At 49.6% G+C, this 23,304-nt stretch overlaps 1 protein-coding gene across 1 annotated transcript; it reads left to right on the top strand.

Annotated features, from left to right (window-relative positions):
- The first annotated feature begins 8,397 nt into the window (after positions 1–8,397).
- On the top strand, positions 8,398–22,454 carry LOC125165403 (ubiquinol-cytochrome-c reductase complex assembly factor 2). Its single transcript, XM_047858270.1, has 4 exons — positions 8,398–8,575; positions 18,550–18,624; positions 19,532–19,601; positions 22,273–22,454. Exons 1-4 carry the CDS (start codon positions 8,438–8,440, stop codon positions 22,398–22,400), a joined length of 411 nt encoding a protein of 136 aa, XP_047714226.1. The 5' UTR covers positions 8,398–8,437; the 3' UTR covers positions 22,401–22,454.
- The last annotated feature ends 850 nt before the right edge of the window (positions 22,455–23,304 follow it).

The following is a 23,304-nucleotide window of genomic DNA, read 5'->3' as shown; positions in this document are numbered from 1 at the left end:
GTGTATGGCTTGTCTGCTCGCATGGGCTGCCCACTCCAAGGGCAGATACAACATTATAATGAATGACTGTCTCTTACCTTCTTAAGAGGCATTCTCTGTGGGGCAGGAAGAAGTGGGACAGACCTGCCCATCTCACCACCTTCTTGCCCAGGGTCTGAATGGACAAGGTCAATGCAGATACAGCCCAGGCAAATCAAGACCCCAGGTTCTCCATTGTTTCCCGTGGAGATAAGGGTCTCTTTCTAGACTTCCGGGTACCTATTGGAAGTGATGACTCTGCCAGAATCTGGCCACAAAATGGCTCTAACCATGAAATGCAGCTTCCAGGTGGGGGTGGATTGCACAAAAGAATGAGCCACTGATGTTACATTACACTCCCCGCTTTCTATTTATTTATTTGGGGGTGGGGTGGGGGAGTCAGAAGAGAGAAGCCTGGAGGGCCAAAGAAACCAGGCGCAATGTTTACAAGACTGGTGGACAAGTGTAAATACGGAACAAAGAGCAAACAGTTCTAATTAATTCCTTCTTCTGCAGTGTGGAAACCTATTACAATGCCCTTGAGTCGAGCACTAAGATACGTTACCAATTAGGGAAATAAATTTGTTAATAAAATTGCTGAGGTCACCAGTGATTATTTGGTGCGCCTTATTACCCTTTCTGTTTGTTTATTCTGATCATCACAGTGCACGAAAGTTCCAATTTATGGCTGACTAGAGTATATAGCAAGAACAGTTCACCGATTTCCTGCAATCCTTTGGGGATCCGTGGGTGGGAAATGGTGGCTAATACAATATTTCCATGCATCTACAAGGCAGGTGGCAGGCCTGGGAAGTAGGTGGTCCTTTTATCTGAACTTTAGACAATGCAGAGTTAAATAATTTCTGTATTCTCGTGGCTAATTACCATCAACTTTCCAAAATCCACATTTAGAGAAGGAAAGAATGGCCTGGATAAAAAAACAAAAACATTGTTTAATTTTAGGATACATTATATAGATTTCAAAGCAAGTTAACTTCCCTAATTAGGTTTGGCTGAGGTAACGATGTGTTAACTTGCATGCTTTGCACCCATGGTGGGAGAACTGAGTCCAAGTATGTTGGGTGGCAAAAGGAAGTCAGCCGAAAACTAAATATTTGCTAATGACAAAATGGAGCCCTAAATGCTGCTTTTTCTAGGCCACTTCCTTGCTTGAAAATCTGGTTCACCAAGTCCAAAGCTCCCTGCCTTCGCTTCTGATTCCTGCCCCCGTTCTCAGCCCTGGGTCCTGTGGGACCTGCCTGAGGATGAGGGGGATGATCAGCTAGAATACAAGTCTTTTAGGGCTGGCCACCCATGTCACTAACTGTGCTGCCATCGCTGTGCTCACTCCTGCCCACGTGACCCTTCTTCCCTTTAGTCACTCCTTTATCTGACAGTACCCTTCATATGAGGACTTCTTCCTCCTCCACCAATCACTCAAGCCCCAGCCCAAATCCCCACCTGCCCCTGAAGATGTCACCAACAAAAGCGCAGTTTGTCGCAAGGGGCAAAGTTGGCTAGTGGTTTTAGACTGTGCGTCCTAGACCACTGGGCTCACAGGGGTCGCTGCTGTCTGAAACGTGTATGAGGCTTTGCTGACCCAGCTGAATGAGTCAACCCAAGCACCGTAAACCCGGACAGAAGGAGAAGAACAGAGAGGCACGGAAAGTAGAGAAGATGGCGGCCATGTATGTATTTGATCTCCAATGGGAGTTTACTTTAAAATGGCAAGAGGGGTGAGGGAGCCCTGAATATCTAGTAACCAGCAAGGGTACACCGACCTGAGAAGCTCTCCCCTGTCCATCTTTTTTTGCTAAGCACTGGGGAAGATCCAGCTCTTGGGAGCATAGATTCTAGTTGAGGGGGCAAGAATAAGACACATGAACTGATGACAAACCGCATAAGACAGTACCCAATGATACAGAGGATTCATCTGTGTGGTGCAGATGATCAATCCTAAGAATTGAAGAGGTCGGCTGACAGACAACACACATCATAGAAACTGTCGGAGGTGAGACTTCATCTGGGCGCTCAAGGGTGACAAGAACAGGGAAGGGGTTGGCTGAGTGGAGGCAAGGAAAAGTCCAGCATGCTCACGAGTCTGCCAAACCATCCAGAATGGGGATTTTGTGGTTGGGAGTAGTACAATGAAGAGTAGAGAAGTGGAGTGAGCCCAGATGGTAGAGACACTTGAAAATCTGGCTGAGTAGCTCATTCGTTTGTGATTTCATTAATCTGTCCTTCCTTCCTTCCATTCATCCATCCAACAAATACTTTCTGAGTACCTGGTACATACAGCACAGTGCCAGGGCCGATGTAGAAAACAAGGAAGTGTGAGGATCATGTCGTTATCCTTAAGAACCTTATGACTTCATAAGAAAGTGAAGCCTCTCATATGAAAATACCATGGCAGCTTCGACAAGGCATGGGAGCTGTTTGCTCAGCCATACAGAGTGCTACCCAGGAGAGGAGAGGCAGTTAGGGCTCACTGCCATGTGGGGTGATCATGGAGGTGTTTGAGCCATGCCTTGAAAGGGAGGCAAGTCTGAGAGGTGATTAAGAAGGCAGGTATTATCGATGAGCATGGGAATAGGAATCGAGGGTTTTGCTCAGGGAACAGCAGTGGAGGGTGTGGGCCATAGGGGCTGATGTGAAGAGGTACCAAGAGAGATAAAGACAGACCTGGAGAAAACCCAGCACTTGAGGACTGAGAAGGACCTCCCAACCTTCCACCTCTATTGCTCCCTCTTGGCAGGAAGCCCAGAAGGGCCTCCTGGCTGGCTTCCCTTTCCCGGCGCTGGGGAGCGCTCCTCTCCCTTGAACTGAGAAACATACAGGGATTAGTCAGGGTGGGTTAACCGTTATAACAAACGCTCCCCAATAACAGGAGCTTCATGTTACAATCAGGTTTGGTCAGCAGAGAGCCTCCGCTCCACACAGTCATCCAGGGACCTTTCATCTTGTGACACCACCACCTTCAATCAGCCTCAAGGACTAAGAGTGAGACAGCACAGAGAAGGCACGCACACATTCCGTAGGCAAGAACCAGCCATGCATGGGCCCTGCCCAGATGCCAGCAGGCTGAGATGTAGTTTGTGTGCCTGAAAACGGGTTTGATGAGACCCCGGTCGGTCTCTATTATAACCTCCAGGATCCTCGTGTCAAATTGATACCTGAATTAAGGAGGGAGAAAGAAAGACACAAAGAGCACATAAGGGGGCACAGGGGGCAACAGGGGCCTGGCAGTGCCAGAGCTGCGGGCCCTGAGCAGATCCTTCCCCTGGCCATGTCCTCATACAGTGAGGGTGAGCCCAGAGCGCTGGTGGACCTGGTTTACGTCTCCCTACCTCAGCTGCCTCATCTGCCCTCAGGAGCTCTCACTGGGTCCTCGAGACAGGTGATGCAGAGGAATAACCTTCTCCTGACCTCCCCACCAAGGGGGGACAAGGGCAGCCTGGGAGCCAGTCACCCAGCCCTGCCTCCTCCCTCTGTCGTCGCGGTGTGATTGAAGAGGAAGCGACAGAGTGTTATTACAGCTTTTCCATGACGCAATGTCATCAGGAAGCCCTGGGCCTCTGGACAGCACCCTGGCAGTCCCATCGCTCTTCCCAGCTGCCTGGAGCCTTGTAGCCCATGCTGGAAAGCGCAGGAAGCGGTCTAATAAAACAAATGGCCAGGCAAGGCCACTCATCAGCAGCTCTTCAAAATGATCTAAACTTCTGACTTTTGATTTAAATCTGCATCCACTGTGGCCAAAAACAGAAAACAGAAGATGAGGGAAGGAACTGAAATGAAGGCGTGGGTGCCAAGAACTGGAGGGGAGGGAGGGAGGGAGGGAGGGGGAAGCAGCTCTGGGACAATACCAAGTTGAGCACCAGCCAGGCCGGGCTGACTTGTGGCCAGGTTGGGTCCTTTTCATTAGGCATCACTCAGAACTTCCCTCTTCTGTTCCTAGGCTGCCCTGGAAAGGGACAGGAAGTTTGAGGGCTAATCTGAATCCAGAAATCGATCTGCTCCTGATTTGCCCTTCACCCTTCTCCCTCAGACCTCTCAAGAGAAGAATCTTACAGGGGCGCCTGGGTGGTGCAGTCGGTTAAGCGTCCGACTTCAGCCAGGTCACGATCTCGCGGTCCGTGAGTTCGAGCCCCGCATCGGGCTCTGGGCTGATGGCTCGGAGCCTGGAGCCTGTTTCCGATTCTGTGTCTCCCTCTCTCTCTGCCCCTCACCCGTTCATGCTCTGTCTCTCTCTGTCCCAAAAATAAATAAACGTTGAAAAAAAAATTTTTTAAAAAGAGAAGAATCTTACAGGGGCGTCAGGTGGGGCCTGGCAGGCCAGGGGACCCGGGTCTGTACTCTAATGCCGTCTGTTCTCTTCAGATCGTTTACTGAGAGATGACTGTACCGCCAGGGCCTGCTGTCGAATAGTGACTAGTGTTTTGCGGGGGCCAAGAGTGGCAGGGCCACTCCTTGAACTGGGGGCCAGGGAGGACCTCTCTGAGGTGACATCCACTAGAGCAGAGTGAAGGGAGGGAGGCAGGGCCCAGGGCAGAGGACAGACGTCTCCACAGAGCGGAGGGGCTCTAGGTATGCTGGGCTGTGATTTAGGACCCCACCGAGGCCTACCCCAGCACACCTCAAACACCCACCGATCTTGGTAAACAGCTCACCTCCGGAAAAGGGCCGCAATCTACTGCCAGCCCGACCCTCCCCGGGCTCACCTCTATGCAGGGGCATTAAGTGACTAACTTCTCCCAGGCAAATCCAGACCCACTTTTGGTGGTAACATATCTGCATATTGCAGCCAATCATTTTCTCTGGTTGAATAAGTTGAAGGAAGAAAAATCAGGCGATCGTGCCCCACAATACAGCTAAGTATTTAATTCGTTTTTAATGTTTACATTATTAACACCGGCATTACAAAACGATATTTTTACTTTCAAGCGATTTAAATCTGCAATTCGGTGTCTCAATTACTGGGATCATTATAACCTGAAAAACTGAAGCAACGCTCGCTCCCTCCTCTCCTCCCCCTGTGGTGCCGGTTTCTATAAGGAGCAACCGGGACTCCATGGAGCCCAAATACCCATTCCAAATGGATCAGGAGGCACAGCCCTGGTAGAGGTTTTCAAGAAGCCAGGGGAGGTCGCATTCGGTGTGGAGTGAGTGACAGCCGGCAGGTGGGTGTTAAAATGGTCATCAACTCTCCGAGGACTGGCACTAACCAAGTCACATTCCAGGCGGTTGCCTATTAATGTGTCCAGAATGGCGCTGGGTGACTGACAAGCCAATGAGCTCAGACTCTGGCTCCAGCCACCCACAGGCATGAGAAGGTGGAGGGCACAGGTAAAACAAGACTGGAGAGGACCCGAGCCCCTCGGGAAACTACAGTGTGTCCTGAACCACACCACACATGCAGTTCACGGTAACACTGCAGAGAGGCCGGAAGGGGCATCCTGATGGAGGGGGTGAGAGCGGGGGCTCTGGAAGCCACTCAGCTGGGGTGCAAGTCCAGGTTTTGCCACTTACCAGCTAGTGACCTTGGCAAGTCCTCATTCTCTCTGTACCTCAGTCTCCACCTCTGTAAAATGGGGACAATGGTGGTACTTCTGAGCGCCATTATGAGGACAAAATAGCCAGTATTGTGTAAGGCGTTTGCTGTGTGCCTGACACACAGCAAATACTCAGTGAGTGTTACTTTATCACTTTAATTCCCATTTTTTAAAGAACTGAAGCTCAGAGAGATTAAATAACCCACCCAAGGTTGGCTGCTCCAAAGACCTCTGCTGCTCCTGTGCCTGGAAGCCACTCCTGCCCCTCGTGTGACGCCGGTCTCTCTCAAATACAGGCTCCTCCAGACCACCCAGACCCCACCCCTGCCCCAATCGCTGTGGACCCAGCACCCTGCCTCGAATCTCTCCCTAGCACTTACTGTATATGAAATTATCTTGTTCCTTTATTAAATGACTTAACACATTTAAAAGCACTATTTTCATCGTTATAGGACATGTGTTCGGTTTGTTGCCCATCTCGTCTGACTTAAATGTAAAACCCACAGATCCGGAGGGGAGAATGGAGGGAGGCGGAAGCAGCTTTGGGACGATACCAAGCTGAGCGTCAGCCAGGCCGTGCCCTTGCCCGTCTTGTGCACCATGGGGAAGGAACTCAGGACTGGCTTCATGGCTGTGTGAGCTTTGCAGTCACACAGGGCCCTGCGCTCCGAAGAGCCTCACACTTGGTTTAATGCTCTGCTGTTATGGTCTTACAATTCTTAATAATATTTTAACAAGGAACTTTACATTTTCATTTGGCAACGGTCCCCCACAAATCGTGTAGACAGTCCTGAATGAATGAATGAATGAACAAGCCCACATTCCAACCCAGGTCTATAAGACTCCGAGACCTCACTACTGAACCAAGTCCAACAAGATTCCAGTGGGGTAAGAGAGGTGGGCAGAGCAGTCTGAACCAGGGGCAACCACAGCCTGCCTAGAAGACATTGTGATGGGGAAGGGAGAGCCTTAGAAGCAGACATTGGTTTGAGTTTCCTAGATGTCTAGTTGTTCTCAATCTCTCATTCCGCTTGCGCCTCAAGTGGGGTGAAAACCATTTAATGCCACCTAATGCTACTCTTCCTCTCACTGAACGAAACTGTCAGCCAGCCATGTGCTCTTCGAAGCCACAGCTGTGGTCAGGCCTCAGGCAGAATGATAAGGCCTCTGGGCACCCAGCACAGCCCTAGGCGCCTGGAACTTGACAGTAAACAGATATAATCCTCGACCTTTTAGGCCTGGGGTCGGCCATCAAAACTATGTGGCTATAAATACAGCTGATGATGAGAGCAGGGAGGTACTGTTGGACCGGGAACGAGGTGAGGGTGCCCCTGAAAGCCTCATTTTTCCACTCCTCCTGAGCTCTTCTAACCTCAGGTAGGCACCCCCTGAACTCACTTACCTCAAGTGAGCATTGCACACCCCAGGTCCCCAGTGGTCCTTGTTCAATAGGTCTTTACTCTTAAGGCCTTCAGAACAGTTCAAAGCTGATCCTTGCTAAAATCATTCATTGATCTTTCCTCAAATTAAACCCCTCCCTCCTCTTCTCTCTCCCATTTCTGCCCCAGGCCTGGCTCTTACTGCTCACGTCCCTCCATTCCCACTTATCCAAATTCTAACCAGCCTTCAAGGTCCAGCCCAAATGCCATTTCCTTCAGAAGCCATCTCCGATCTTTCTCCCCTCACTCCCCCGAACAGCTAGAAGTAGTATTTCTTTCTCCAAACTCCCCAGCATCCTCTAACATTTCAAGTAAGGCCCTCGTGACTTTGAACTTTGGGTTGCGTATTCACTACTCCACATTCTACTCCTTGAAGGCAAGAGTCTCCTGGGTTCACCTTTACAAAGTGGGCAGGTAAGAAGAAAGAGGTTCGGAGAAGCTGAGTGTTGTAAGCAGAGGATGGTCTTGGCTAAATGCCAGGACAGTGAAGCTACAGAGCAGGGCTGAGGATTTCTTAAGGAAACTGGTGGGGTTATCTTGGGAAGAAAAATGATGGGCGCACCTGGGTTGCTCAGTCGGTTGAGTGACCGACTGACTCTTGATTTCAGCTCAGGTCATGATCCCAGGGTCCATGGACGGAGCCCCTTGTCGGGCTCGGCGCTGACCATAAAGCCTGCTTGGGATTCACTTTCTCTCTCCCTCTCTCCCTCTCCCCTGCTCACACTCTCTCTTAAAAAAAAGAAAAGAAAAGGAAAAAATGATGACATTCCACATGATGTTGCAGCTGGAGATGTAAAAGAGAAGACTGGGTAAAACAAGTTTCCGAAGCTGAATCAACCCAGCTGACTTCACTCAAGCTGGGAAATCTGTCCCTCCCATGGAAAAGTGCCTGGTGTGGGCAGGGGGGCGCTATGAAGGGATACTAATATGGCTGGGAGAGAGGAACAAAAGCTAAGGAGCAGTACCAAGTGGTAGTGACAGGTACAGGGGCTGTGAGAAGAGAGAAGGGGAGGCGAACAACTTGTGCCTGCTACATGATTAAATTCAAACACATCTTCATCGAATAACAACCCGTATTTACATGCAAATGTATTCGTTTATGCAAATTAGCAGAGGTCTCAGAGGAAGTTTTTTAGTCTGGCTCTTGTGCAGTCATTGAAAAAGAGAAGCAAACCTGTCCCTGGGGTACTCCGCCTCTGACTTGCCCCTGGGAGCTGGGCCGGCTCCAGGAGGAGGAAGGCTGAATTAGCTCCGCGAGCAGAGACAGGAGAGCAGCGCCCCCATCCGGAGAGCGCCAGGGCGCCCGCGAAGTCGCGCATGCTCGTTCCTCCCACCCACCCTATCTCCTCGGGAAGCCGGAGAGCCTAAGTGCGCAAGCGCCACCGGCCGCTCCGACTCCTCCCATGAGGGCGGGGACAAGCGGGGCCCAAAATGGCGGCCAGCCGCTACCGGCGCTTCCTTAAGCTCTGTGAGGAATGGCCAGTGGACGAGACCAAACGGGGCCGGGACTTGGGCGCTTACCTGCGGCAGCGGGTGGCACAGGCCTTTCGGGAGGGAGAGAACACCCAGGTGACCGGACTGTGGGGTCCTCCTGCAGCGGGGAGGCGGTTGGGGCGATGGGAGGAAAGGACGAGGCAGGGACGGGGCCAACGAGCGGCTTGCCGAGGTGTTCACGCATGCGCGCGCCTTCCCACCCCCCGGTCGCACGTGCGCGCGGACCCTCCTGTACCCCCGGGAACTGCAGAGAGCGACGACCCAGCCTATTATTCAATGCTCTCATCTGGCTGCACTTTGGAGTGACTGAAGAAAGCTTTTTAAAAATCTAGATGCTCAGGACCATCCTGAATCAGAACCACTGGGGGTGGGGCCTTGGCCTCAGTATTTTTTAAAGTTCTCCAGATGATTCAAGGTGCAGCCAGGGTTGAGACACACAGCAGCAGTCGTAGACAGTGACAGTCGCAGGCTTATAGCTCCCCCGACACGGTGCTGGTACCTCGCAGTGTTGTGCACTGACGTTGAGCTGAACCTCCGGGACCTCTGTAGGGCCTGAGCTAAGCCTTTGTGTGCTACCTGGGCCCCTGTTAGCCCGTGCAGCAGGTTTGGGACCTCAACCCATGCCCCTGTGTGTAAGTAGTAGACCTGATTCTTGCTATCCTCCAGGTTGGTGTGACGGCAGCTCTGGGACTGATTCATAAAGCACATCTTCGTTGAGCATCCACCATGTGCTAGGTGCTGGGGAGACGGATGAGGTCCTCTCTGCATCTCAGCGTGAAATTTAAGCTTAAATTCTAGTTCGGGACACAATAAGGAAGTAGACCTATGTAAAGTAGTCCAGATCAGTACTATGCTGGGTGTAAAACAGTAGCATGATAAAGGGGTACTATTAGTTATGGTAGAGGAGGACTTGCTCAGGAGGTGACACATAGATGAGACATAAGGGAAGATGAGCTGAACTGATACTAGGTGGGAAGGGGCATGCCAGGCAAAGGTCCTAGGCAGGAAACAGATTGATGTGTTAGGGAGCCGAAAGAAAGCCAGAGTGGCCGAAGAGGAGTGAGTGGGAAGGAGTTTGCTAAGAGTTGAGGTCAGAGGAGGACAGGAGCCAGGCACAGTAGGGTCTTAAAGGCACTGGCTAGGAGTTGGATTTTCTCATAAGGCCAGTGAGAAGCCATTGGCAAAGTTTGTGGAGACTGAGTGTCCTAATTTAGTTGTTTTAAAAGATCATTCTGGTTGTGTGTGGTGAATGAATTATAGGGGGCAAGGATAGAAACAAGGAGGCCAGGGGTGCCTGGGTGGCTCAGCCAGTTAAGCGTCCAACTTCGGCTCAGGTCATGATCTCACGGTTGGTGAGTTCGGGCCCTGAATCGGGCTCTGTGCTGACAGCTCAGAGCCTGGAACCTGTTTCAGATTCTGTGTCCCTCTCTTGATCTGCCCCTCCCCCATTCGCATTCTATGTCTTTCTCTCTCTCTCAAAAATAAATAAACATTTAAAAAAAAACAAGGAGGCTAGAGAAAAGGCAAGAAACAGTGGTGGTTTGGATGAAGTTAGCAGCACAGGAGATGGAGTGGCCAGATTTGGCTTGCAGAGTGAAGGTTGCTTCAACAGGACTTGCTAATATAGTGGATGTGACGTAAAGGAAAAAAGAGAAACCAATGATAACACCTAGATTTTTTTGGCGTGAGCAACTGGGTGGGAGGAGGTGCCGTTTATCAAGATGGGAAAGACTAGATGAGGAACAGGTGGGGTGTGGGAAGAACATCTTGAGTTCGGTGTTAGACATGTTAAATTTGAGATGCCAAGTGGACTTACCTCCAAGTGGAAATGTCAAGTAGTCAGTGAGATATTTGAGCCTGGGGCTCAGGCAAGAGGTCAGAGGGAGGAAATGGGATACACAAATACACAACCTGAACTTTTGCCAAATTTGGCCAAGACCTATCAAAGCAAGGACATTTTTTTTTTTTTTTTTGCAACTTAGCCCAACACAGAGCCAAGCCAGCCCACCTAACGGAGCAGGAACATGGCCAGTGGCATCGTTGAAATCAGATTCCAGATTGGGTAGAGAGCATGGATGGAGTGTCTGGTTCAGGGCTTGTGAGGAGTAGGGCACTACACTGACACGCCTTTTACAGCGGTCTTCACCAGTCTGACGTATAAAAATCTTGAAAGCAAGAACTGTACCTCGCCCCAACTCTGCAAACTCCATAGACTTTCTAGGATTCTGCTCCCTACGTCATTTTAGTGTGAGCTTCCTGAGAAAAGAGATGGTGCCATTTTTATCTTTCTCCCCTGTGTAGCATAGTTCTTGACACATAAAAGACAATCAGTAAGTGTCTGGATAAACAAATAAATGACTGATTGGTTATGGCTCATGAGGTAAAAATCATTTGAATATGGTTCCAGATGTGGCAGAACTAGATGGACAGAAGTAGTGAAGAGAGAGAAGGAATAATTCTGTGTCCTGAGTAGTGAGAATTAATTTGAGAGCTTGCTGTGCGAGAGGGGGGTGGGGGGTACCGTGGGAACTCCAGAAGAGGGACACAGCCTGGTCCTTACCGCCAAGACAGAGCCAGGCAGATATGCAATTTACGCTACTGAAATCCAAGTGGTAAAACCAGCCAGCAGTGAGGCTGACAGAGGCTGGAGCCTTGGGGAGGAAGTGTGATGTTCGCCTACTTGACTTAGTGTAAGAGGAGCCAGAGAAGGAGGGTAGAGCTTTCTCTTTTGGAGTTGTCATCCTTTGTCATCACCTGGGGAGATAGTTCTAATCAGTCGAAGGCGCGCACAAATTTGAGTCACGGTTTTAGATGCAAGTCATGGCTCTGTTGATGGTTCTGGAGCAGCTGATGAATGCATCCCTAGTAGAGCAACCCAGTATATCATGATGGCAGCGAGCACATTACTCAGGACCACTGTCATGGTACCTCATCCTGATGTCACCTGAGAATGCTCCTGGGCTTCGTAAATCTTGGTGATAATTTTTAGAGGGAGCAGCCCCTTGTCAGAATTGAGAACAGCACTGTGAGTCGCTCCCACTGACGCCCCCGGGTCATCTATAAACCTTGAGAAAGAGAGGTGGTTCTGGTAGACTTTTCATTAAGTTGGCAGCCGGCAGCAGGCATTCGACCCGGTTGGCTGATTGGTGTGGAGTTTCTCCTTGGTTATGCCAGTTGCCAGAAACACAGGACTGGAGGGGGAGGCAGCTCTAGTCCACAGCCTCTTTGTTCCTGTAGAGGAGAGAGCCAGGCAGTCCTCTCGGCCTCTTGGCTTCCTGCGTCTTAACAATAACACTGAATACATGCCTGGCACATTGTGCATGCATCATCTCATTTAATTTAATCCTTAGTGCAGCCGACTGAGGCAGCCATCGCTTATTCCCATTTTACGGATGAGAAAACAAAACCAGAAAAATAAAACAACCTCCTCAGGGTCCCGTGGGAGTTAGGTGGCAAGACAAGTAAGCAGCAGACCCAGCTGTTCTGGCCCTGATCTTTCCTCAGCTGCCGTTTCTCCCAAGTTCTTTCTTGTTAGAAAGTCCCCTTGGTCCACAAACATCAAGCCACTCCTTTTCCCTCGTGCCCTGCTCAAGCCTTTTTGGACCATGGACAGTTTCGCCAAAGAATTAAATACCTCCCTGTGTTTACCCACCTGCTTTTCTTTGCCCCGGCCATGACCTCCCTAGTGTGGATGGGAGGAAAGATGACCCTCAGGTGGGACAGCAGTGCAGGAGAGCCAGACTCGCTGGAAGGCAAACGAGCCCTTCAGACTTGAAAGCAGAGTACAGAAAGCACCGCCTCCATTTATTCCACCTCAGGATGCCCTTTGGGGAGTCTCACAGTCCACCCAAAACTGTGGGAAGCAGGTGGGACCCATCCACTTGTGGGTGGTGGGAAGCAGGAACACACTCAACGCCTCTTACACCCTCTGTCCTTTTGTACAGTTTTTTCAAAGTTAATGGTTATGGGCTTTGCCCACTTTGAATACAGTTTCTTCAAGAAACACGTACCCTGCCGCACCAAGAGCTTAATAAAAGAACCTCAATGTGGGGGAAGGTGGCAAAACAACCATAATTGTTGACTTAAGTACAGGGAAAGGAGCAAATCCTTCTACTGAGTTCATTAGGTACCCAAGCAGCTTCCTTTAAGCTCCCCAACTGCACACCAGCACCCACTAATCCAGCGTGGGGCACAGCTGTGAGGAACAGCCTGGAAATGCAGCCACCCGGGAAGGGGCTCACCCACCAGTGAGTTCTTGTATTATGTCCAGGTTGATACCATACCCACCTCGTTTGGAAAAAAGTTGAACTGTGTTCTCAGGCTTGCAGTAATGGAAATGCTAGTTCCACTTCTCAGAGGAGAATGTGAAAGTGTATATAGAATTCTGTTTTCTCGGTCATCCAGCAGAGCCCCGGTCTTCGGCATTCCTGTGTGGCCGAGACTGACTCCCAGCTTCCTGGCATGTGCTGGCAGGGGTGACGCCGCCTCAGCGCTGCCCGCCCCATATGTGGGCCCCCCGAAGCCAGGTTTTTGAGGAATGGGCTGAGGACAGATCATGCTGTTTTTAGTTGCAATATTGAACCCATTGCAAAACAGGAGTTACGAGGAGAATCATCTCTGAGGTGGAATGCAGACGTCTCCATCTTTCCTCCTCTCCCAGGTCCAGGTGGAGCTAGAGTGGGGTGAGGTAGTGTTTAGACCTGGGGATGGCAGTCTTCTGTGCTTGGTTAAGGATGCAGGTGCTTCTTGGTGGGGGACAAACTACTGACCACTTTCAGTGGGTCTCCGCTTTACTCAGAGCTCTTTGGGTCTGCCTGTTGCCCTCTGGACAAGTGGCAGGCAGGTTTGTGAGGCCTTCACCGTCCTCTGATCCTTGGCGCCAGCCTGAGTTTTGCCTCGCACCACACCCCAGCACCGTACCCTGGCGTAGGGTGTCTTCTCTTGCCTCCCAAATTGGCTACGACGTTAAGTGGTTCTTAACCCTTGAGGATCTCGTGCACTGTGGACACCGCCCCCCAAACACACAAGGCTTGCCAAGGTTTGCTGCCTTCCCAGGCCCTCCTGTGGTGGCTCAGCTTAAGACCCTGCTTGTCTTTGACCCATGCATCCTTGTCCCCTGCCTTTTCACGCGTCCTGCCAGCCATTCCTCTGATCCGTATACCACCCCAGGCTCAGTCCCAGCCTTGCTAGGATACTCCTCAGTGCGGGACTCTGGCTCCCCCTCGCTCTGTGAACTGTCACCCGCGGTGAAACTTGAGACCCCTGCCACACCTGCCCTGTTAGCCAAGCCTGGTGACCCGCTCCCACCTCTGATTTCCCGTTAACTCTGGCTCTCAGTTACACGCTACCCCGGAGCCATGTTTGATTTTTAATGCGCGCATGTCTTGTCTCCTCAGCACGATTGCCAACTTCTCCAAGGCCGAGGCTGGGTCTTTATGTCCCCTCACAGCCCCTAGCAGAGCATTCTGCATAGTAGGTGCTCAAGAAATAGATTTGCAACTGAAGGGAATAGGCTCCCAAACGGAATGAACTCATTTCAGAAGTTCATTACCAAGCCATGAAAACCTTTTTTCATAGATCCTCCTGGACTGAATCCAGCTCTACCTTAATTAGCAAAGCAATTTGCGACACCCTTTCCCAAAAGTGCTTATGCGTCCCTTTGTGTGACTAGAATCAGGGCCGCCGTGTGTACCAATTGCAGTCACCACCCAAAATTCAATTTTGAAAATCGAAATCAGTGCCTGCGGCACTGATGTAGATTTGTATGTATAAAAGTTTAATATGGTAAAGAGAAATACACTGACGACTGAGCAGGGGAAATGCAAAAGGAGCAAAAATAGAGCCATAAAGGACACTGTGTCAGTTGCACATCTATTTTATTCACATTTAGGGAGCAGAGCTGAATTTTTCATAATGTCCCACTGCTGGCTTTCTCAAACCCAGAGCTGCTATTAGTCCTAAAATGTCCGTAATCTCATTAGGTGTGAATGCAAAATCAGGTAATTTAAAGCTTGTCTATAAGAATATTTCTAAAAGTGCACAGTACATTTCATCAGGAAAACTGTATATTTCAAAATTCAGAAATGTTTGTGCTGGCATCTGTGAATAAAAGTGTACGATGTACAAGTGTGGCCAGGCTTCTGGAATTAGAAAGATATTTCTCGATAATCTTTTAAGCAGTAACTGAGACTTTTTTAATTGCTGAGCTTGGGTTGGCTGTGCCTGGGACTCAGAGTTGGCCATGGCCACTTCTCTCCTTAAGCAGTAACATCTGGCCAGAAGTTGGCATACCTAGTTCTCATCGCCTCCGTCAAGCCGCTTTTACAGCCTGATAGAGACATCTTCTGACTTCAAATCAGAAGTTGGGTGACAAGTTCATTTTTTGGTGGTTATTGTCAGGTGTTTGGTTCCTTCTTGGATCATTAATGGAGCACCAGGCATTATGTAAAATATCTAGGAGACTGTGTCTTTACTACTGAAGGAATTTTAAGAGATGGAAAAAACTCAGAGGATCCCTTTGTTGTTTGCACTCAGACCCTGTGCTCTTTGCCCTCCCAGGAGCAGTGCTCTGCAAGGGTGACCTCAGACTCCTCCTGTGCCCTTCCTCTGCCCTTTCAAAGAAGGGAAAGGACAGGAAGGGAGAGGACACCTGTCACCCACTTGAGGGTGTATGTGGTAGGAGGTAGCTGAGTAGCCCTGTAGCAAATTCTCACGGTTTGAGAAGTTGGAGGAGCAGCAGGAGGGGAGCTTGCATGGGCAAGATTTTGGAGGGTGAGGATCTGGTCAGAATGGGGGTTTGATCAGGAAGCGCTGTGTTGGTGGCCGAGGAGGGCAAGTCCAAGGTGGGAACCCCTTTCCTCCACTTGGGTGGGAAGGTGGTCGGATGGTGGTAAGAGGGGAAGGTCCAGATGGGCGGCCACCAGGTGAAGAATAAGTGTGACAGATGACTGCTCACTTGGCAGAGACCGAGGGTTGGTGTTTCATCCCCGGCGAGCTGACCGCGGAATGCTTGGTGACCGCCGAGAGCCTCAGGTCAGAGCCGGTGGTTCGGTCAGGTGCGGCGATTTTCCCTGCCTACATTACTCCGTCTCTAGCCACGCCCCAGCCATCACACTGGCATCACTGATCCACCGAGAATGCCATCACTGCCTTTTCCCTGGACATGTGCTTAAGCCTGCCCTGGGCCTGGAAAGCCCCCACTCCCTTCTGTAGCCATGACCCTTCAGCCAGTCTTCCCCGGCAGTGTCCACGGCACCCTTCATGCCACTGTCACCAGGATTATCTATCTCCAGGCTTGTCCCGAGCTGTTCTGCTCTTTCCTCTTGTAGTTTGCAAGCTAGAGGCCTGTGCTTCCTTCTACAACTATTCACTACCAGTAATATTAACAAAAGCTGATCGCTCACATTTATCAGTGTTCCAGGCCCCAAATTCAGAGCAGCCCAGGCATTACCTCATTTTTCCTCACACCGCCCTCAGAAATAGGGGCTATTATTATCTTTTCTTTTAAAAGAAAGGTTAAGTTGGCGGGTATGCTTCAAAAATGTCAGTGCTTGAAAGACAAAAGAAAGGCCGAGGCACGAGGAACCATCCCAGCTGAAAGGAGAAAGATACACGACAGATAAATGCAGTAGGAGATCCTGGACCAAAAAGATTTTCTTTTCCTGTAAAGAGTATTACTGAGACAATTGACAGAATTGGAATATGGATGATGAACTAGATAAAAGTGTCATATCAATGTCAGATGTCCCGTATTTGATCACTGAACTGTGGTTATGTAAAAGAACGTCCTTGTTCTTAGGAAACATACTGAAATATTATGGAGTAAAGGAGCATCGTGCTCCAACTTACTACCAAATGGATCAGAAGGAAAATGCATAGAGATGGAGAGACTGATAAAGCAAATGTGGCAAACGTTTTCTTTATAATTTTTTAAATTTATTTTTGAGAGAGAAAATCTCTCTCAAAGCATGCGTGCACACGTGTGTGAGCAGGGGAGGGGCAGAGAGGGAGACACAGAATCCAAAGCAGGCTCCAGGCTCTGAGCTGTCAGCACAGAGCCCGATGTGGGGCGTGAACCCATTTATTTATTTATTTGTTTGTTTTTTTATTTATTCATTCATTCATTCATACATATTTATTTACTTACGGACTTAGTGGCAAATGTTTTCTAAAGTGTGGGAGGCAGGGGGAATTGCACGATTCGCCCAACCTTCTGTAGCTAGCTGATAAGTGAAGGAGCCAAGATTCAAAGCTAGGCAGTGTGACCCTACTGCTCTCCACAGCCACGGAGACCTGCTCATACACAGGGCCGAGCACGCCACGCGTTCTCGGTGCGCGATCTTTACATGTGTAAGTGAACTCATCCTCCCAAGAACGAAGACAGCAAGCAAAAGATGAAATGCGTGATTTTCTTTTGATAATTGACAGAATATTCATCAAAACTTTGTGCTGGCATTGTTCTCATTCCTTTTGTGTCATGTACCTTCTGTTCCCCTACCTTCCGTGTTAGCTCTTGGTCGCGCGTGCTCTGCTGAAGCCAGGATGTTCCATGTGCTTTCCTCCAAAGTGCATCCTGCAGAATTCTGCTCCAGCTGGACTTTTCCCTGGAAGCGCTGCCCCGCAGGGGTCAGAACGTGATCTCTGGTAGCACATTTCCCCATCCATTCTTTCTGTCCTTCCCTCAGCGCCAATCCACTCAAAGAAAGACTTTGATCATTATTCAGCGAACACTGGCTACCTCCCCAGCCCAGAATCCTCTCTCTTCTGATGTGGCTACCTGGGCATTCTCGTGATGAGTGGCCTCAACCTGGGGATGGATCAAGTTAAACTAAGTGATGGATCGTCTTTTTTGTTGGCAATAAAGTGGAGACCTCATTTGACACGCGCAGAGAGGCAGAAGCAGAGCTGCCTTATTAAAACGCTTAACTACTGATTTATTTATGCTTTGCCTTCTTGGAGAAAGGATTTAAGTTGGAAAAATCTATCATTTGAATTCTGGGGAAAAAACATAAAAGTGAAAGTTTTGTTTTTGTTTTGTTTTTCTGGGGAGGTTTCAGAATTCTTGGCAGAGTAATATAAGGAACTGTAGATAAATAATAGCAAGAGCAGAAGGAAGGGAAAACTAAAAAGAGGTATGAAAGGGGAGAAAACCCTTCGCATCTGCACGTGCCCGTCTTTCCTGGAATTTCCAGCAGGGGCACCAAGGGTATTTCTTGTTTTTTTCCCCTCTCTATTCACAAGGCCTCAGTGTTCGGGCCCTATCCTTTCCAGCAGCACTTAATTGGACTCTCCCTCTTGGTTCTCCTCAATTCAACTGTCTCATCTTAAAATACTGCCTTCTTCATGTTTCTTTCCTTATAAAATTGCAGCGGCTCACCACAGATGAGCGCTCAGACGATTTTCTTTTTTCTTTTTTGCCTTTCCTAAAAGAATATTTAATACATTTCATATTGAAGGTTTAACTCAAAAAGCTCCTTCTCCCACCCAGGTTCTTACTGCATATTCGGGCCCTCAGCCAGATTGGTCTGGTCTGAAGCATAGATAGCATTCCTGCCTCCTCTTGCTCACACCATCCCCCCACCCGGAAGGCCTCTCAGCTCTCCCTTCTGCTCCCCAACTCCTTTGCATCCTCCAGAACCCAGCTTAGTGTCACTTCCACCATACACTGAGCACGGGAACTCCCCCTCCTCTGGTTCCTTGGAGCCCACACTCTCCACCACCACTCCCTGTCATGAGATCCACCCTTCTGATCATCTATTTTGATTGTGGTGCATCCCACTGCAGCTGGTGTGGGGGTACACAGGTCCCAGATGCCAGTTGATAGATGGAGTTTTTCTGCAGGTTGCGGAGTTGGTGAGGTGAAGCCATTACAAAAAGGTGATTTCTAATAGCTTTCTAATAGCTGGAGCTGTAGGCCAGGTTTGCCTCCCATGGAGTGAAGAAGCCAGTGCGAAAGCCTTCTGTAAGCGGGGTCCTACCCAGTGGTGCAGACACGGCCTGAGAGGCGGGGCTTATTTGCCTACTTCCTTGGGGGGTTCTTTGTTTTTCAGATCGCCGAGCCTGAGGCCTGTGATCAGATGTATGAGAGCTTAGCACGACTCCATTCAAACTATTACAAACACAAGGTGAGTGGGCCAGTCTTTTATATCCCCAGCCCTCGGACTGGAAATGACCAATGAGAGTGAGTGAAAATCTGATTATACAATCCTTTGTAAAGGATTGTGGTTTTGCTACTTTCAGATGTAACCAGTAATTTCAAGCAAGCCAACAAAGGCGCCTGGTAGAGGCTTTTAGGTCACCTAAATAAAAGCTATTTATAATTTCGAATAAAGGCCATGTGTTTTATATGCCAGTGCGTGCCCAGGGTGTATCTGACAACCGTTGGGTCTTACACATATTTTCGCATCTACTCTGATGGAACTGGTACTTCCCCACACTCCAGTGATAAAGTTGGGTGCTTTGGGAAAGTCCTGTCAGACAAAGCTGGGCTTTTCCTCAGCCCTGACATGATTACTGTCAAATTCCACTTAGTGTGGTTTTTCCCAAGCCTGAAAAATGTGTTCAAGTGACTCCAGAAATAAACGCAGCCAAATGCCTAGCCTACAGGGAAAAGGGATTTCTTCTAAATCCTCATAACTGAGAGTGTGGTCCGTGAGCAGCAGCACCGGCACCACCTGGGAGCACGTTAAAAATGCAGAATCTTATATGCCAACTAATTTGTATGTAAATTTAAAAAAATTAAATTAAAAAAAAAAAAGAAGAAGAAGAAATGCAGAATCATGGGCCACACCCAGACCTCCTGAATCACAGGCTGCATTTCAAGAGGATTCTTGCCTACGCTCAAGCGAGGCCAAGTCTTTGACCTCTAGGTGGCGCTGCTCTTCTCCCAGCCCGGTCTCTGGCTTCCCAAGGCCCAGGCTGGTGAACTTTGCCGGGAGAGCAAGGCTTCCCCCAGGATCATCAGGTCTCAGGTTGTGCTGCAAAACTAATCTCTCCCCCACCGTCTCTCTCCTCTCTGGCCCGTGTGACCAGTACCCTCGCCCCAGAGACACGAGCTTCAGTGGCCTGTCCGTGGAAGAGTACAAGCTGATCCTGTCCACAGGTATTGACAGCACAGCTGCCCTTTCTGGTTGGTTTGCAAATGATTCTTTGAGTTTGAGCAGCCAAGGGGAATTGTCTACTAAGACCGCTCTGCTTGATGGAAATTCTTGTGGAATAGCCCAGAGGAAATTCTGAAGCTTCGGGGCTCATGCTTTTTGGCCATAAAATATGGAGAAGGTCAAAGGCATTATTTAAAAAAGAAAATCCATCTTCAGAGCTTTTAAATTCAAAGCGTGCGGCAGGGAACCGGGGAATACGTATTTGCCAAATGGAAGTAGTTGAAATCAAGATGGAAGGAAAATAATTTTATTTTTATGGTCCTAAGGGGGCTTTATAAACAATGAGGGTTTTAATTAAAACAAAAAGCCATTCAATACACTTGTATGGGGATATCCGTCTGAGAGTTATCTGACCCAGGGGACATGGTTTGTGGGTTAGATACGGGTTTAACTAGGTGTGTTTGGGAGTTGTTGACAGACCTCGATTAACAGAAAGGAAATACCCTACCTAGCCCATCCCCTCCTTACTTCCCCACCTCCATTGTCACTGGACAGGGAGATGGGGGGAGTGGCAGGGGGAGCCTGGGTTGATGTAGGCAGGTTCTGGAAAATTACTATTTTTATTGCCAAGGATACCGTATACAAAAATAGGCTAACCTTTTCTGCAAGGGCATGGCCCTGAAACATTTGCCTTTGGGTACTCTAGAAATTTCTCTCTCCTAATCCTCTGGCAGCCTTTCAGCAACCAAGTTTTGGGGATTTGGCCTTCCAGACAACTCTTACCTTCTGAACAGATAAAACCTGGTGGTATCACCTGCTATTGTGTGTCAGCTCTGATCCTATTTTTTGTTACAGTACTCTGGAAAACCGGGGTAAGGGTAGTTTGGCCAGGCGGAATTCCTTTATCGACAGTTTTTTCAAATGTACACATAAAATTATTCCCATGTTTCTGGGCCTATGCAGTCACCAGTATTGGTGCACAGGGTCACTCTGAGGGCTCTAGAGGGTTTGAGCAAACTTTGGACTTGAAACTAGAATGGAAATAAGTTCCAGAGGCCCAGCCTCCACCTTATTTGTTGGCCCCTGGACACCTGTGTGAGTTGGGGGAGAGCAGGCTGCAGCAGACGAGGGGGACACGGAAGACTCCCCACCACTGGCCTGTGCTGCAGCTTGTTCTGGCCAGAAGTTCAGCTCCAGCAAACCTGCTGATGGTTCGTTTTCACAGTAAGCCTCCTATTTTTGTTGTGACCGTGTGGCACGGGCTTACTGATTGTTTCCTCTGACAGGGCAAGAATACACCTTGCAGTGTTTGAGGGCCTAGCGAGTCTGAAATGTGACCAAGGTCTGGGTCCCAAGCATGTTCACCTGGGCTTGGGGCCATGGGACACTCTAAAAGAGGCCTTGTGGCTTGTGAGTGGACAGGGACCGCCCAGCATCCCACTTCACGCCCACGAAAAAACCTGGAAAGGTTTCAGGGTGGGATGTTGGGCTCATGGCTGAGGTATAGCATATGTCCTGACTTAGTCAAGAGCCCACTGACAATAAACGTAAGCTGCCTTTTTGTTGAGAAGAGCTGTTCTTTTTTCTCTAGAAGTTTTGCTAACTGATGAAAATCTAGGCTATGAAATTTAAACAAGATAATGTGAAAATCTAAATTTAAAATACAGGTAAAATTAGGTGTCATAGAACTTTAGCCCTAGAGAGACTTGTTGGTTCTCCACTGGGGGCAAAACTGCCACAGTCCCGCGTGGAGGACGTCTGGAGACATTTCCAGACGTCACAGCTAGGGGCCGGGTATGGGGGCTGCTACTGACATCTAGTGGGTAGAGGCCAGGTTGCTGCTAAACATCCTACAACGCGCAGGTCTGGCCCAAAATGTCAATAGTGCCGGGACTGAGAAAGCTGGTTTTGATTCCTTTGGGGCGTGAGCGTGTGCGTGTGCGTGTGTTCTTGCACAAGGGCCCCACCAGCTCTCACCGGCTCCCTGCTGCCTTCATAGCTATGAAGACTGCCGCCTCTTCTTGAGTGTGGGCCAGCTGCCAGGGAGATTCCTCTATTATTTCCTTTAGTCTGGAACTTTCGAGGCAGGCGTTTTTATCTCCACCTTACAGATGAGGAGCCCGAGGCTAAGAGGGTTAAATCACTTGTTTCCCAGAGAGGAAGTGATCGGTGGGGACCCCAGTCCATCTCCTTCCCCAGTGCCTCTTCAGCTCCACTGGATGTGGTGCAGAGCTTCAAATCCCACCTCCTCCACTTCCTGGCTGTGCGACCTGAGCAACTTACCTAACCTCCTTCCGCCTTCACTTCTACATCTGAGAAGTGGAGACAGTATGGTCTGTGTGTTACAGGCCAAGTTTTGAGAGAAAGTCTCAGGGCCCATGGGTCACGTCACTGACAAGGGCAATACCGTTTCTTTGCTGTTCTCTGGCACTGGGTGGAGACCACTGGAAGGGGCAGGATGTTCATGTGGTGCCTGCTGCACAAGTGCTGCATCCACACGAGTTAGTTTTCTGTCACCCTGTCTTGATTTGCTTATCAGAAGTTGGGGGCCACGCTTCCCTCTTTCAGGAACATACTGTGTAAAAATCAGGGTGTGCTCGGGTAGGGCCAATTTACATATTCATATTGTAGACTTCAATCTCTTTATTTATTTTTTGTCTTCCCCTTTTGCAGACACCCTAGAAGAATTTAAGGAAATGAATAAAGGCATGTGGAAGAAGCTGCAGGAGAAGTTTGCCCCCAGGAATCCCGAGGAGAAGCAGAAGGCCTGGGCCCGGTCCTTATCTCGCCCGCGCACCTAAGCGTGGAGTCTTGTACATCGCCATCATAAATAAAACTGCCCTGATTTCCCCATCCTCACGGTTCAGGAATCTCACCCAGCCTTCACAGAAAGAAAGCCATTGCTGCTCTAAAGAAAGCTTCTGCCTGAGAAGGGATGCCATGGAGCGTCCACCCCCACCCGCCGGTCAGGGTAGGGAAGTCTCCAGAGGAGAGGAAATGCGGGTCTCCGTCTGGGCCTGAGAAGGGAAGGTGACGGGGCCTCTGGGCAAGGTGCTTCCTGTGCAGCCCCAGGAGCCCCACCTGCCAGGGGGGATCTGCTGGCTCCTGGCAGGATTCTCAGGCTCCCTTTTGTTGGAGTTCCTGGGGGATAGCCAAAAATAGCGGTAAACATTGAAGAAGGCATCCTGTTGCAAACAGAAAGCAGGAGGTGGTGTGGCCGAGAGATGAGAAGAGGCTGCTTGGCCGTCATTCCCACTGACTCAGAAGGACGGATCCGGTCCTCTGCCCCTGACCTTGCAGAAAACACATGTTCCAAGTTGGTTTGAGGGACAGAGTAGAGACACAGACGGTCTTCGGCCAAGTGGGGCTGCGGACTGCAGGCGGCTTTAGCGCCCTAGGCAGGTTCTGTGGGAGGCCACAGGACCTGGCCAGGGACACACACACACACGGTCACCTCATCCCATGGAACCTTAGTTGTAAATGCTCGTGGTCCCCACTTGAGCATTTCTTCTGTCAACAACAGAGCTGAGAGAAGGTAGGGCAGGGGCTGACAGGCACCCCTCACCAGGAAGTGAAAGTGAGCTCTAAACCTCCTTTGTCCTTGGACTCCTCAGTATGTTTTGAAATACATACAATAAAATACAGACCAGTTCTACTGCGATACAGTTCTGTCCAGGAATCACTGCGAGACAGGATGTCGCTCAG

This window comes from Prionailurus viverrinus, chromosome B2, assembly GCF_022837055.1.
Source record: "Prionailurus viverrinus isolate Anna chromosome B2, UM_Priviv_1.0, whole genome shotgun sequence".
Classification (NCBI taxonomy): domain Eukaryota; kingdom Metazoa; phylum Chordata; class Mammalia; order Carnivora; family Felidae; genus Prionailurus; species Prionailurus viverrinus.
The sequence above is the reverse complement of the archived record's forward strand: the minus strand, read 5'-3'. Positions and strand labels throughout refer to the sequence as shown.